Source organism: Monomorium pharaonis, chromosome 4 (assembly GCF_013373865.1).
Source record: "Monomorium pharaonis isolate MP-MQ-018 chromosome 4, ASM1337386v2, whole genome shotgun sequence".
NCBI lineage: Eukaryota > Metazoa > Arthropoda > Insecta > Hymenoptera > Formicidae > Monomorium > Monomorium pharaonis.
The window spans coordinates 26,692,667-26,706,216 of NC_050470.1; the positions used below are offsets into that span (position 1 = coordinate 26,692,667).

General features: G+C 28.4%; 4 protein-coding genes across 4 annotated transcripts; 3 read left to right on the forward strand and 1 right to left on the reverse strand.

The window, feature by feature from the left end:
- Window positions 1-912: 912 nt before the first annotated feature.
- Window positions 913-2,980, reverse strand: LOC118645094 (trypsin-1-like). The gene is made up of 4 exons (XM_036285487.1): window positions 2,744-2,980; window positions 2,114-2,441; window positions 1,253-1,559; window positions 913-1,169 (listed from the first exon to the last, which is right to left on the reverse strand). The coding sequence occupies exons 1-4, from the start codon at window positions 2,793-2,795 to the stop codon at window positions 993-995; spliced, it is 864 nt and encodes a 287-aa protein (XP_036141380.1). The 5' UTR covers window positions 2,796-2,980; the 3' UTR covers window positions 913-992.
- An 886-nt stretch (window positions 2,981-3,866) lies between these two features.
- LOC105834244 (trypsin-1-like) lies at window positions 3,867-6,648 on the forward strand. Its single transcript, XM_036285485.1, has 4 exons — window positions 3,867-3,981; window positions 4,269-4,596; window positions 5,170-5,476; window positions 5,560-6,648. The coding sequence occupies exons 1-4, from the start codon at window positions 3,882-3,884 to the stop codon at window positions 5,734-5,736; spliced, it is 912 nt and encodes a 303-aa protein (XP_036141378.1). The 5' UTR covers window positions 3,867-3,881; the 3' UTR covers window positions 5,737-6,648.
- A 497-nt stretch (window positions 6,649-7,145) lies between these two features.
- Window positions 7,146-8,776, forward strand: LOC118645095 (trypsin-1-like). The gene is made up of 4 exons (XM_036285488.1): window positions 7,146-7,255; window positions 7,347-7,662; window positions 8,136-8,448; window positions 8,540-8,776. The coding sequence occupies exons 1-4, from the start codon at window positions 7,204-7,206 to the stop codon at window positions 8,705-8,707; spliced, it is 849 nt and encodes a 282-aa protein (XP_036141381.1). The 5' UTR covers window positions 7,146-7,203; the 3' UTR covers window positions 8,708-8,776.
- A 1,359-nt stretch (window positions 8,777-10,135) lies between these two features.
- Window positions 10,136-12,628, forward strand: LOC105831005 (chymotrypsin-1). The gene is given in 4 exon segments (XM_028189195.2): window positions 10,136-10,202; window positions 11,167-11,485; window positions 11,965-12,277; window positions 12,377-12,628. Coding segments are annotated over 4 exon segments (852 nt in total). The 5' UTR covers window positions 10,136-10,150; the 3' UTR covers window positions 12,545-12,628.
- Window positions 12,629-13,550: the final 922 nt, after the last annotated feature.

Genomic DNA, 13,550 nt, shown 5'->3' on the forward strand with positions numbered 1-13,550 from the left:
TAGAAAGAAGATGTCTAGCGCGATGAGAGGAGCGGGAGCCGCGAGAGAGATCTTTCTTCTCCTTCTCCTCTAGCTCTCTCGTCTCTCTCGCTCTCTCTCTCTCTCTGCGAGTCTCTCTTCTCTCTCTCTCCTCTATCGCTCTAGATCTCTCTCTCTCTCTCTCTCTCTCTCTCTCCTCTCTCTCTCTCTCTCTCCTTCCTCTCTCTCTTCTCTCTCTCTCTCTCTATCTCTCTCTCTCTCTCTCTCTCTCTCTCTCTTCTCTCTCTCTTCTCTCTCTCTCTCTCTCTGTCTGATTTTCTTTTCTTTCGCGCACGCACGCACACACATGCAAACACATGCACGCACGCACGCACGCACACACACACGCACACACACACACACTTACTCACCCACTCACTATTTTTTACAGTATGATTATTTAAATATTGAATATTTACGATAAATCTACTTACATAATTATAATATTAATTTTATTTCTATATATAAAAAGAACATACATTATTATTTCACTAAGCTGCTATTATTAACATATAAAATAACTTAAACAAACATTCTACTTTTCGTGTAATTATTTTGTTCCATCACCATACCAACTTCGATTCTATTCACAACACAGAGTTAATTGCGAAAGAAAGCGAATAAAAGAAAGAAATAAATATCATCAATAAGATATCTCGGTCTCTTATGCTTATTCTTCTTCTATTAATCGCCTCCCCGAATGATTCTTAATGTGTCTATTAACAGATTTAAACTCTAATAACAATGAAATATTTTTAGCTTTAATCAATCCAATTGTAAATAATAATTTAGATCGCTTTGTTTATCAAATAAAAATTATTAATTAGGTCTTCGCAATATGTGTGCTGTATATGTAAGACAGTGTCACAGGTTTGAAATAAAAACATTATTATTTATTTATGCTGCATATTTTATATTGAATAACATACAATAATTTGTCATTAATATGAACTTATACATCGTCAATGCCGTCGTTAATGATTGCCGTAAATAATTAACCGCTGCTCAACCCAATCGTTAAATTTGGATACCCTAGTATACACGGATGGCGCACCTGCACTACCACATGGAATAATACCCCAAGATACTATTCCAGTGAGCACTGGCTTTTGTCCTGGACGCTTAGAGATTAGAGGACCACCGGAATCACCCTAAAAGTAATTTGGTATATTAAATTGCTGCATTAGTAGATTAATATCACTTATTGAATTTACCGCGAATAATTAAAACTTACGCTGCATGCGGAGATTCCACCTTTTAATGGACCAGTACAGACATTGGTTTCATGAACGGGAGAAGATCCAGTCAGGCGTACGACCGATTCGTGACAAGTAACACGATCGACGTATTCTTTCTGAACATGTTGAAGTTTATCTGGCATGTCTGGCAAAAAGCTAGTTGAGGTAGAGCCCCATCCACAAAGCCATGCTTCTCCCGTTGGATCACTTTCTGGTGATGCCAATTCGATGGGTTGTACTCTTTCATTGAGCTTCAATGGAGACTCAAGTTTAAGCAAACCAATGTCATATGGGCCAACGCCACTAAAAAAATAGAAAATATATATTTCAGTATATTTATGAAAGTATAATATATTTATTACAATCCTTTAACGTACAATTGTGTTTAAATTATTATTATATAAAAAATTGTTAATAAAGAAATAATAAAAATAATCTACAGATCAATAGAAATGTTTATATGCAACATAGTAAATTTTAAATTTACTTTGTTTATTAAATGTTTTTAAGAATTCTTATATGTATTAAGTATTTGTAGGTACTTTGCAAAAATAAATGGTGTAAAAAAAATAGAAAATGCTATTATTGTTTACTATGTTAGTTTAAAACTCATTTAGACAAACACTTTTTTTTATCTTACAAAAAACCTAATTACTTAAAATTCGAAATAATATAAAACTGCTGTATTATTTGAGAAAATACTTTGTACTTTATTTACTTATATTTTTTTAAGTTTTTCGTTTTTGTCAAAATAATTCAAAAAACGTGATATGTTGGTGTATTGACGATCTTATTCTATATATTAAATCTCCTATACATTAATTTGAACAGATACTAGTTAAATTGTTGATATTTACCCTTGATAATCGCTATGTACGACACCTAGTACCACTTGGACCACTTGTTCAGTGTTCTCCTTAGCATTAACATTATGCTTGCCAGCCTTAACGGTAATAAGGTCAGCAGAAGGAACTGCTTGAACACAATGCCCTGCTGTTATAATCCATCCTTCGTTCAAAATCGATCCAGCGCAAAAATGTTGGGAGAACGCTTGAAGGGAAACTATGAACGGGTAACCTCCTTCCGGAGCTTCGTCACCTCCGACTACTTGAGGTAACATTGGCGGTCGAAGGCCTTTAAAAGGCGGCAGAATTGGCGGCATCTGGAGACCTACACGAGGTCTCTCTAAAATTTAAATTAATAATCATTAAGAAAACACTTTTACAACAAAATAAATTATCCGTAGTAGATTTATTAAATACACCTTGTAAAATAAAATTAAAAAAATTTGTAACAATTGTACATTAAAAACTAAATCTTACAACTTGCTTTACATGATCCATAAAAATATTTTAACTATTATTGATTAAATTTAAGATTATTAGGAGAAATTTTTATTTTTTGCTTTGTTACACATTTTAAACTTAATGTGCAACAAAGCAAATACTATAAATATGTATATACGTATGTTGAGAAGATTGCCTTACCAGTGACTGCCACTGCTAGGATAGCAAAGAACACGATTGCTTTAAAGAACATCTTGCTATTTGATGTCAATTCAACAAATTAGCTTTTTTTATACTCATTCTGTTAAATGTATCCGTATATCAATGATATCAATGATAATTATGTGTTGATAATCCACTTAAATCTACAAAGATTTATATTAAGATAAAAAAGATTTTACTATAGACGAGATTTCTTTGTGACTTGATGTATATTGACTTAAAATTACAATTCATTGAAGTTTAAAACCGGAAAATCCGTTTAAATATATGAATCATAAATCTGATAAATAAATAAATAAATAAAAATATATATATACATTTGTTCCATCATAAAAAGATTACTTATTTTCCGCATTCCTTTTACACTTTCTTTGAGAAATAATAATTGATTATTGTCAGACAACAATAATACGATGATCCATCATAATTGGATTATAACTTAGTTCATTGAAGCTAAAAGAATATTATATTGTTATTATTAAATAAATTTTATATATAATAAATACTTTAAGATCGTAATTCTAACAATATCAAAATAAATAATAAATAGGAAAAAAAGATAAATTTTTAAATGTTTTTTATTGTTTTATTAAATTTATATTTTAAAGTATATTTTAAAATTATAATCATTAATAAAACAATATAAACATTTATTAAATTTTATTCTTTAATACTATTCTTTAGCAGTTATATTTTTAAAAAATTTATTAATAGACTTTTTTAAAAATTAAATTAAGTAAATAAATAAGCTAAACTTTATAATATAATATATAAATAAATATTTTTTTCTTATACAACTCTGTGACTTATATATATATTTGTACATTTTATGACAGCATTTCTAATTTCATTGAATAAAATTTAATTTCAAATGTCATTTCTTGTCACAAAATTTATAAAAACTTTAAAATATTGAGATCAATTGTATAAGGTTTATAGTGGCATCGCTTAAATTAGCTACCGCATGTTATTTGATTAAATCAATATACATCAAGTCACAAGGAAATCTCGTCTGCAGTAAAATCTTTTTTATCTTAATATGAATCTTTGTAGATTTAAGTGGATTATCAACGCTTAATTATCATTGATATCGTACAATACAAATGCATTCGACAGAATGAGTATAAAAAGAATCCAATTTGTTGGATTGACATCAAACAGCGAGATGTTCTCTAAAGCAATCGTGTTCTTTGCTATCCTAGCAGTAGCAGTTACTGGTAAGTCAACCTTCTCAACATATGTATATACAACATATAAAATTTATATTAAACTAAAAATGAGCAACAAAGCAAAACATAAAAATTTCTCCTAATAATCTCAACTTTATTAAATAAATAATAGTTAAAATATTTCCATGGATCATGTAAAGCAAGTTGTAAGATTTAACTTTTACTGTATTATTACAAATTCTTTTAATTTTGATTCATAAAAATAGATTTAATGCTACAATTAATTTATTCTGTTGTAAAAATGTTTTCTTAAACATTATTAATTTAAATTTTAGAGAGACCCCGAGTAGGTCTCCGGATGCCGCCAATTCTACCGCCTTTTAAAGGCCTTCGCCCGCCAATCTTACCTCAAGTGGTCGGAGGTGACGAAGCTCCGGTAGGAGGTTACCCGTTCATAGTTTCTCTTCAATCATACTCCCAACATTTTTGCGCTGGATCGATTTTGAACGAAGAATGGGTCATAACAGCAGCGCATTGTGTTCAAGCAGTTCCTTCTGCTAACCGTATTACCGTTAAGGCTGGCAAGCATAACGTTAATGCTAGGGAGAACACTGAACAAGTGGTCCAAGTGGTACTAGGTGTCGTACATAGTGACTATCAAGGGTAAATATCAACAATTTAACTAGTATCTGTTCAAATTAATGTATAGGAGATTTAATATATAGAATAAGATCGCCAATACACCAACATATCAGGCTTTTCGGATTATTTTAATAAAAACGAAAAATAAAACTTGAAAAAATATAAGTAGATAAACTAAAAAGTATGTTTTCAGATAATACAACACTTTTATAATATCATTGCGAATTTTAAATAATTAGGCTTCTGTAGGAAAAACAAAAATAAGCTTTTGACAAAATAAGTTTCAAATTAACATAGTTAACAACAATAGCACCTTTTCTTTTTTCACATCATTTATTTTTGCGATGTATCCACAAAAATACTTAATATATATAAGAATTCTCATAAACCTTTGATGAACAAAACAAATCTGAAATTTACTATGTCGTATATGTAACGTTTCTATTGACCTGGAGATTATTAATATTATTATTCTTTTACTAACACTACAACTTGTTATAATAATAGTTTAAACACAATTGCCCTTTAAAGGTTTGTAATTAATAAATAAATATTTTTATAAAAATATTAAAATTTATTTTTCTTATTTTTCAGTGGCGTTGGCCCATATGACATCGGTTTGCTTAAGCTTGCGTCTCCATTGAAGTTCAATGAAAGAGTACAACCCATCGAATTGGCATCACCGGAAAGTGACCCAACGGGAGAAGCATGGCTTTGTGGATGGGGCTCTACCTCAACTGGCTTTTTGCCAGACATGCCAGATAAACTTCAGCATGTTCAGAAAGAGTACGTCGATCGTGTTACTTGTCACGAATCGGTCGTACGCTTGACTGGATCTTCTCCCGTTCACGAAACCAATGTCTGTACTGGTCCATTGAAAGGTGGAATCTCCGCATGCAGCGTAAGTTTTATTTATTCGCGGTAAATTTAATAAATGATATTAATTTACTAATGCAGCAATTTAATATACCAAATTACTTTCAGGGTGATTCCGGTGGTCCTCTAATCTCTAAGCGTCCAGGACAAAAGCCAGTGCTCACTGGAATAGTATCTTGGGGTATTATTCCATGTGGTAGTGCAGGTGCACCATCCGTATATACTAGGGTATCCAAATTTAACGATTGGGTTGACCAGCGGCTAATTATTTACGGCAATCATTAACGACGGCGATATTGACGATGTATAAGTCCATACTGATGACAAATTATAATATACTATTCAATACAAAATAAATATGCAGCATAAATGAACAATAATAATTTTATTCCAAACCTACGATACTGTCCTACATATACAGTATATATAATGCAAAAATCGAATTAATAGTTTAATTCATTGAAGGAAGCAATTATACGTGACATACGCATTATATAAAAGATTTTATATCAAAAATTACTCTGGTAAGCATGGACCAAAGAAAAAATTATAAAAATTTTTTGTTTTTTATGAATTTGCTATATTATTTACAATACTTATTTTATAATTCTCTAAAACTTTATTTTATAATCTATAGCTGCTATCGTACACAATAATTTTTTAAATAAAATGTTCTTTGTGTGATGAAAGTTATTTTCTGTATTCGTTTTTCTATATTTTACTCTATTTGTCTTATATATTTATATTATATATGACAAAATAAAAATTTGTATTTACTTTTACTACTCAATATACAATAGTTACAAACGTGTGCGCGTTATTATTTTAAATATATATTAGTTTTGCATCGTAAGTAACGTTTACAATTGATGTATAATACATATTTTATTTAATTTTACTATATATGTTTATATTATAGTAAAGAAATATAAACATAAAGTATATATTTTTATACAAATATGACAAGTTTGACTTTTATTTTAACTATATTATAGTTTCCCCAAAATTATCTCGACTTTTATACTTATCCCTTTTACAATTATTATATGATTTTATATACATATATATGTACATATATATATATATATATATAAAATCTAAACCTATTGTTTGTTGGAATTGCAATTAATTGGAAATTGAAACTGGGAAATCCGTTTACATCACACTTTGATCATATTGATAAATAAAAAAAAAAAATTAATTTATCCTATTATAAGATGAGATTACTAGTTTTTAATGCTTTTTTATAATTTTATTAAGTGATAATAATCACAATCTGATAAAGATAATACAAGTCTATTAAATGATCATTCATAATTGTTATTATTTAAATAAATGTTCTGTTTATAGTTCATTATGGCGCGCGCGCTATTTAACTTTTTATATTTTACTTTTTAAAAATTAATTAAACATAATTGTGTAAATAACTATCTATACAAATTTGACAGTTGTCAAATTTCAATCACAATGACAGTTACCCTAGCAATACCAAATAAGCGCAGCGAGAGAATTAATCAGCATCGCCGAAAATTGGCAACAATACAATTGGTAACATTTCCTTTTTACAAAGTGGAGTGGATGGCTGGAAGGGTAGACAACATAAAAATATCTTTTGAAATCATTCTAATCATAGATAGGAATTTCTAGTGATTATAAATTTATCAGCGCATTGTCATCATTGATATGATACGAATGTACTTCATGAATCAAGTATAAAATGCAGTCAATGTTAGGCTGACATCAAACAGTGAAATGTATCTTAAAGCAGTCGTGTTCTTTGCTCTCGCAGCGGTAGCGGTCGCCGGTAAGTCAATTTTTTCGATTTATCTAATAAACACAAATATATTTTCTTAAAAAAAAAACTTCTTAGAACAATAATAATTAAAATTTTATAGAGAGGCCCCGAGTCGGTCTTCGGATGCCGCAGATCTTGCCGCCTTTTAAGCGCTCGTACTCGCCTCAAGTGGTCGGAGGTAACGAAGCTCCGGTAGGAGGTTACCCGTTCATAGTTTCCCTTCAACTATTCTCCGATCATTTCTGCGCCGGATCCATCTTGAACGAGCGATGGATTGTAACAGCAGCACACTGCGTTGATGCAGTTTCTCCTAGCCTTATTACCGTTAAGGCTGGCAAGCATAATGTTAATGCTCGAGAGAATACTGAACAAGAGGTCTCAGTGGTACGAGGTATCATACATGAAAATTATGGAGGGTAAGTGAAACGTTGAAAGCAATAAATATGAACAAATTCAAAATTTAGTACACAAAGTTAAATTAATATCTGTATAATATTTAATTAATGCTATATTTATAATTAATTTATATTTACATACTTTTAATGTAGAACATAATAGCTGTTGCAGCAATAATCAACAATTTTACTTCTATAATAAATCCAATAATCGAAACTATCGACGTAGTAATAACGTAGTATTAATATTGATATTGCGATAATCATTTGACACTTACGATTATAAAAACTATCTCAGATAAGCGATAATGTATAAAATTTTGAGATTTGCTATATTGCACACGTGATATTATTTTTAAATCTGTAGATTATTATTTTTCTTGTAATAATTCTTTTAGTTTAATATTAACTTAAACGACGTTATCTTTATAAAGATTTGTAATTAATAAATTTATATTTTTGTATTTATATTGCAATTTATATCTACTTTTTAGTGGCGTCGGTCCATATGACATTGGTTTACTTCAGCTTGCGTCTCCATTGAAGTTTAATGATAGAGTAAAGCCCATCAATTTGCCAGCACGAGGAAGTGACCCAGGCAAAAATGAAAAGGGACTGCTTTCTGGATGGGGCTCCACTTCGACTTCTCGTGTCCCAGTATATCCTGATAAACTTCAGCATGTTGAAGTAGATTACGTCGACCGTGCTACTTGCCACAAAGCCGTATTGGATTTGACCGGATCTTCTCCCGTTCACGAAACCAATGTCTGCTCTGGTCCATTGACAGGTGGAATCTCCGCATGCAGCGTAAGTTCTAAACAATTAGTAATTTAGTAATTGACAGTAGTTTTATTATTATCTTATTACGGCAATTTAATTTTTTACTTTTCTTTTTTAGGGTGATTCCGGTGGTCCTCTAATCTCTGTGCGTCCAGGACAAGGACCAGAGCTCACTGGAATAGTATCTTGGGGTATTATTCCATGCGGCACTAAAGGTGCGCCATCCGTATATGCCAGAGTATCCCTGTTCATCGATTGGATTAATCAGAAAACCGGTAATAATTAATACGGCGATATTAATAATGTATTATTATTGTAAACTAATGACAAGTTGTTATGATATTTAATAAATAAATAAATATGCAACATAAATAAACAACAATGTTTCCTTATTTTAAAACTACGTAACACTAAAATTAAATAATTTAATTGAATGAAGAAGGCATTCACAGCAAATAGTATTGCTGTATTCATATTTTTATTACATTTGACAATTATCACAAATGTTATTATTTTAAATATTTACATCTTATAATTGACACTTTCTAATATATGATATATGTTTTAAATAATTAAATGCTAATATATAAAATAAATATAAAATAAAAACTGTTTTTAATGTATCATAATATTAAAATCTAATATAAAAAAATAATAATTACAAAAATAAATTTAAAATTATAAAAGTCAATCAAAGTTAACGAATTTGAAAATATATCTTTAGAAAATAATCAATATTCAATAACATTCAAAATAAATTAAATAAATAAATTTTTTAGTTTATAGCAAATAAATTTAATGCAGTAATGTAGAAACTTTTACATTTGGTGCAAAAAATTGTTTTTAGGTTTTATGCTGTTAACTAAAATTTTGCTTTTAGATAGAGGTATATTTATAAAGAATATCGTAAAGACTATCGGAAAATTGAAATTTTAAGTAACAATGTACAAACGTTAAAAGTTAAGAATATTTCCAGATGAAGTTTTTATACAGTTTGTTTATATCACAAAATAACATTTATTGTAAAATATAGGACAAATAGCTTTTATAGAGATTTTCTAATTAATTATTAGCAGTATAAGCATGTTGAGGTATAATACATCAATCGTATTACTTGCCACGGCACATAACAAAAAATTAAATAATAATTTGATTTGGTGAAGAAATCATTTATACACAAAATTGTATATCAAAAATTACTATGGTAACTGCGGATCAAAGAAAAAATTATAAACATTTTTCATTAGCGTTTTTTCTCTAATTGCCATATTATTTACATTACTTATTGTATAATTGTCTGAAACTTTTTTATAGTCTATTGTACATAGTAATTTTTTATATAAAATTTGTTGTTAACAAAAGTTATTGCTATGTATTTACTTTTACTATGTGTTTTTTCTCAACTGTAATTTACATATTTATATATGTATTTTATATATTTTATGTTAACATCTCTAATTTTATAAAAACCATTTTTGTCATAGAATTTGTTATAGATTTTGTTATATTAAGGCGTACAATATATAGAATGATAATCCATTGTTCTATATATCATATCGTCCTATCACATCAAAACGCAAAAATATCTTGTAAAATTTTTTAAATCATAGATAGGAATTTTTTAAGATTATAAGTTTATTAGCGCATTGTTATCATTGATATCATATAAATACACTTAACAAATCAAGTATAAAATGCAGTCAATGTTAGACTGACACCAAACGGCAAAATGTATCTCAAAGCAATCGTGTTCTTTGCTCTCGTCGCGGTAGCAATCGCTGGTAAGTCAATCATTTTGATTTATGTAATAAACATAATATTTGCCAAATTACGTTCAAAAATTAGACATATTGAAGCAAAGATAAATAAATTTTTACGTTATATAAAAGTTTTTGTTATTAAACATTCTAGAAATTATTAAGCGAGTTATTAAATAAATAAAATTTATTTAATTGTATCGCTTTATGGATTATAAAACAAGTATAGAGATTAGAAAAGTATTTTTAACATTAGAGTAAAAAAATTGGGAAAGATAATTTTTTAATGGAAAAACCTTTTTTATTAAATTACTAAAAATATAACATTGATTTACCTTATTATTTAATTCGTAAAACATTTAGTACGCACATACATTATTTCAATGTTAACTAATACTTTTTGTATTTATAATTTTAACTTTAGATGTAAACTTGCTGCAGGATCAAATGAGTTGATAAAGGGATTTATATATATATATATTTTTTTTTATTGTGCATAGATCTCATTACATTACTTCATTAATGTCAGTGATTAAATAAGCACATGTGAAGAGAAATATCTTTGTTCAAATGACATAAGCTCTGAAATCAATATTTTCTTCTAATACAATAATGTAACTATATGTACAACTATCACCACATAGCTATTATGTGTATTACGCTTTGATTGTTTGCAACTATTTGAATACAAAAATTTTTTGAATAAATATAAAAACTGAATTTTAAACAATAATGTCAAATGTCAAAAAAATGCATATCTGAGTAAAAAACTTTCAGAATCATAATAAAAACATCTGTTTCTTTTTATTTAATTTTTTATTAAAAGTTTCGGGTTTTTATCTTTAAGCAAAAGTAACAATACATAGTTTTTATTAAATTATTATAATTTTTAAAAATTTTATTTTAAAGAGTTAATTTTAATTTGTTATAATTATCTTTTTCTGTCATAAATATATTTATTAAAACATTAATAATTAAAATTTTATAGAGGGGCCTCGAGTCGGTCTCCGGATACCGCAGATCTTGCCGCCTTTTCTTCGCTCATATTCGCCTTAGGTGGTCGGAGGTAAAGAAGCTCCGGAAGGAGGTTACCCGTACATAGTTTCCCTTCAAGTGTCCTCCCAACATTTTTGCGCTGGGTCCATCTTGAACGACCGATGGATTGTAACTGCAGGACATTGCGTTAAAGCAGTTTCTTCTGCTAACCTTATTACCGTTAAAGCTGGCAAGCATAATATTAATACTTGGGAAAACACTGAACAAGCAATCCGAGTGGTACGAGGTATTGTACATGAAAATTATAAAGGGTAAGTAAAATGTTGGAAATAGTAAGTACAAACAAATTCAAAATTTAGTACACGAAGTTAAATTAATATCTGTATAATATTTAATTAATGTTGTATTTATAATAGACTTATAATTATATACTGTTAATGTAAAACATAATAACTATTGCAGCAATAATTAGTAATTTTAATTCTATGATAAATGCAATAATCGAAACTACTGATAATAACGTAGTATTAATTTTGATATCGCTATAATCAAGACACTTGACACTTACTGATTAGAAAAACTATCTCAGATAAGCAATGATGTATAAAATCTCGAGATTTGTTATATTGCACACATGATATTTCCATTAAATCTGTAAATTCTTATTATTCTTATAATAATTCTTTTAGTTTAATACTAATTTAAACGACATTATAAAAATTTGTAATTAATATATTTATATTTTTATATTTATATTGCAATATATATATATATATATATTTTTTTTTAGTGGCGTTGGCCCATATGACATTGGTTTACTTCAGCTTGCGTCTCCATTGAAGTTTAATGATAGAGTAAAGCCCGTCAAATTGGCAGCACGAGGAAGTGACCCAATCTCAGATGAAAAGGGACTGCTTGCTGGATGGGGCTCCATTTCATCTACTAGTAACCCAGTATATCCTGCTAAACTTCAGAATGTTGACGTGGTTTTCGTGGATCGTACTACTTGCCACGATGCCGTCTTGCGTTTGACCGGATCTTCTCCCGTTCACGAAACCAATGTCTGCTCTGGTCCATTGACAGGTGGCATCTCCGCATGCTACGTAAGTTCTAAACATTTAGTAATTTAGTAACTGACAGTAATTTTATTATCATCTTAATATGACAATTTAATGTGCTAATTCCTTACTTTTTTCTTTTAGGGTGACTCCGGTGGTCCTCTACTCTCTCTGCGTGTAGGACAAGGACCGGAGCTCACTGGAATAGCATCTTGGGTTGTTGTTCCATGCGGCACTAAAGGTGCGCCATCCGTATATACCAGGGTATCCGTGTTCATCGATTGGATTAATCAGAAAACCGGTAATAATTAATATGGCAATATTAATAACGTATTGTAAACTAATGACAATTTATTATAATATTCAATAAATAAATAAGTATGCAACATAAGTAAACAATACTGGTTCTTTATTTCACACGTACGTGACAGTAAAAATAAGTAATTTAATTAAATGAAGAAGGCATTCATAAGAAATAGTATTGCTATGTTTTTATTAGATTTGATAGTTATCACAAATGTTATTACTTTAAATATTCACGTCTCATAATTGGCATTCTATAACATACGGTATATATTTTAAATAATTATGTGCTAATATAAAATGAATATATATACAATAAAAATTGTTTTCAAGACTAATGTGTAATAACGTCAAAATCTAATGTTAAAAAATTATTATAACAAACAAATTCAATATTGTAAAAGTTAATTAAACTTAATAAATTTTGAAAATATATTATATAATATCTTTAGAATAATCAATATTTAATAACACTCAAAATAAGTTAAATAATCCATATATAAAAACTTTTGAATTGAGTGTAAGAATTTTTGGGTTTTAAGTATACTGTTAATTAAAATTATGAATATTATTTATTTATGTTTTTTATCAAATTTGCGATATCATTATTGCGGTATTATTTACATTACTTATTGTATATAATTCTTTAGAGTTTCTTCTTGTGGTCTATTGTATGTACATAATAATTTTTTATATAAAATTTTGTCGATGTAACAAAAAATATTGTTTTCTATTCGCTTTTACTATATTCAACAATAGTCACAAATATGCGCAAGCTTTATTATCTTAAATATATGTTTGCTTATATGTATATACACATATACATATACGTAATTAGTGTAAATAAATATATTTCATTGTATTCTGTTTCTTCTAAGTAACATTTTTAACAAAATATTTGTTTATATTTACTAAATATTATGTTTATGGTTTATTAGCACATAAAATCGCGATTTAAATAATATTAAAATAAATAACAAATTACATAAGAGATATCTATTAATAATATTTTCAA

Bases quoted from the DNA above. Each gene is read 5' to 3' on its own strand.
- LOC118645094 (XM_036285487.1), bottom strand. From the start codon at position 2,795: ATGTTCTTTAAAGCAATCGTGTTCTTTGCTATCCTAGCAGTGGCAGTC. The intron at 2,442-2,743 runs GTAAGGCAATCT...TTTAAATTTTAG, and splicing joins CCTAGCAGTGGCAGTCACTG to AGAGACCTCGTGTAGGTCTC. The intron at 1,170-1,252 runs GTAAGTTTTAAT...AATTACTTTTAG, and splicing joins GTGGAATCTCCGCATGCAGC to GGTGATTCCGGTGGTCCTCT.
- LOC105834244 (XM_036285485.1), top strand. From the start codon at position 3,882: ATGAGTATAAAAAGAATCCAATTTGTTGGATTGACATCAAACAGCGAG. The intron at 3,982-4,268 runs GTAAGTCAACCT...TTTAAATTTTAG, and splicing joins CCTAGCAGTAGCAGTTACTG to AGAGACCCCGAGTAGGTCTC. The intron at 5,477-5,559 runs GTAAGTTTTATT...AATTACTTTCAG, and splicing joins GTGGAATCTCCGCATGCAGC to GGTGATTCCGGTGGTCCTCT.
- LOC118645095 (XM_036285488.1), top strand. From the start codon at position 7,204: ATGTATCTTAAAGCAGTCGTGTTCTTTGCTCTCGCAGCGGTAGCGGTC. The intron at 7,256-7,346 runs GTAAGTCAATTT...AAAATTTTATAG, and splicing joins CGCAGCGGTAGCGGTCGCCG to AGAGGCCCCGAGTCGGTCTT. The intron at 7,663-8,135 runs GTAAGTGAAACG...TCTACTTTTTAG, and splicing joins ATACATGAAAATTATGGAGG to TGGCGTCGGTCCATATGACA.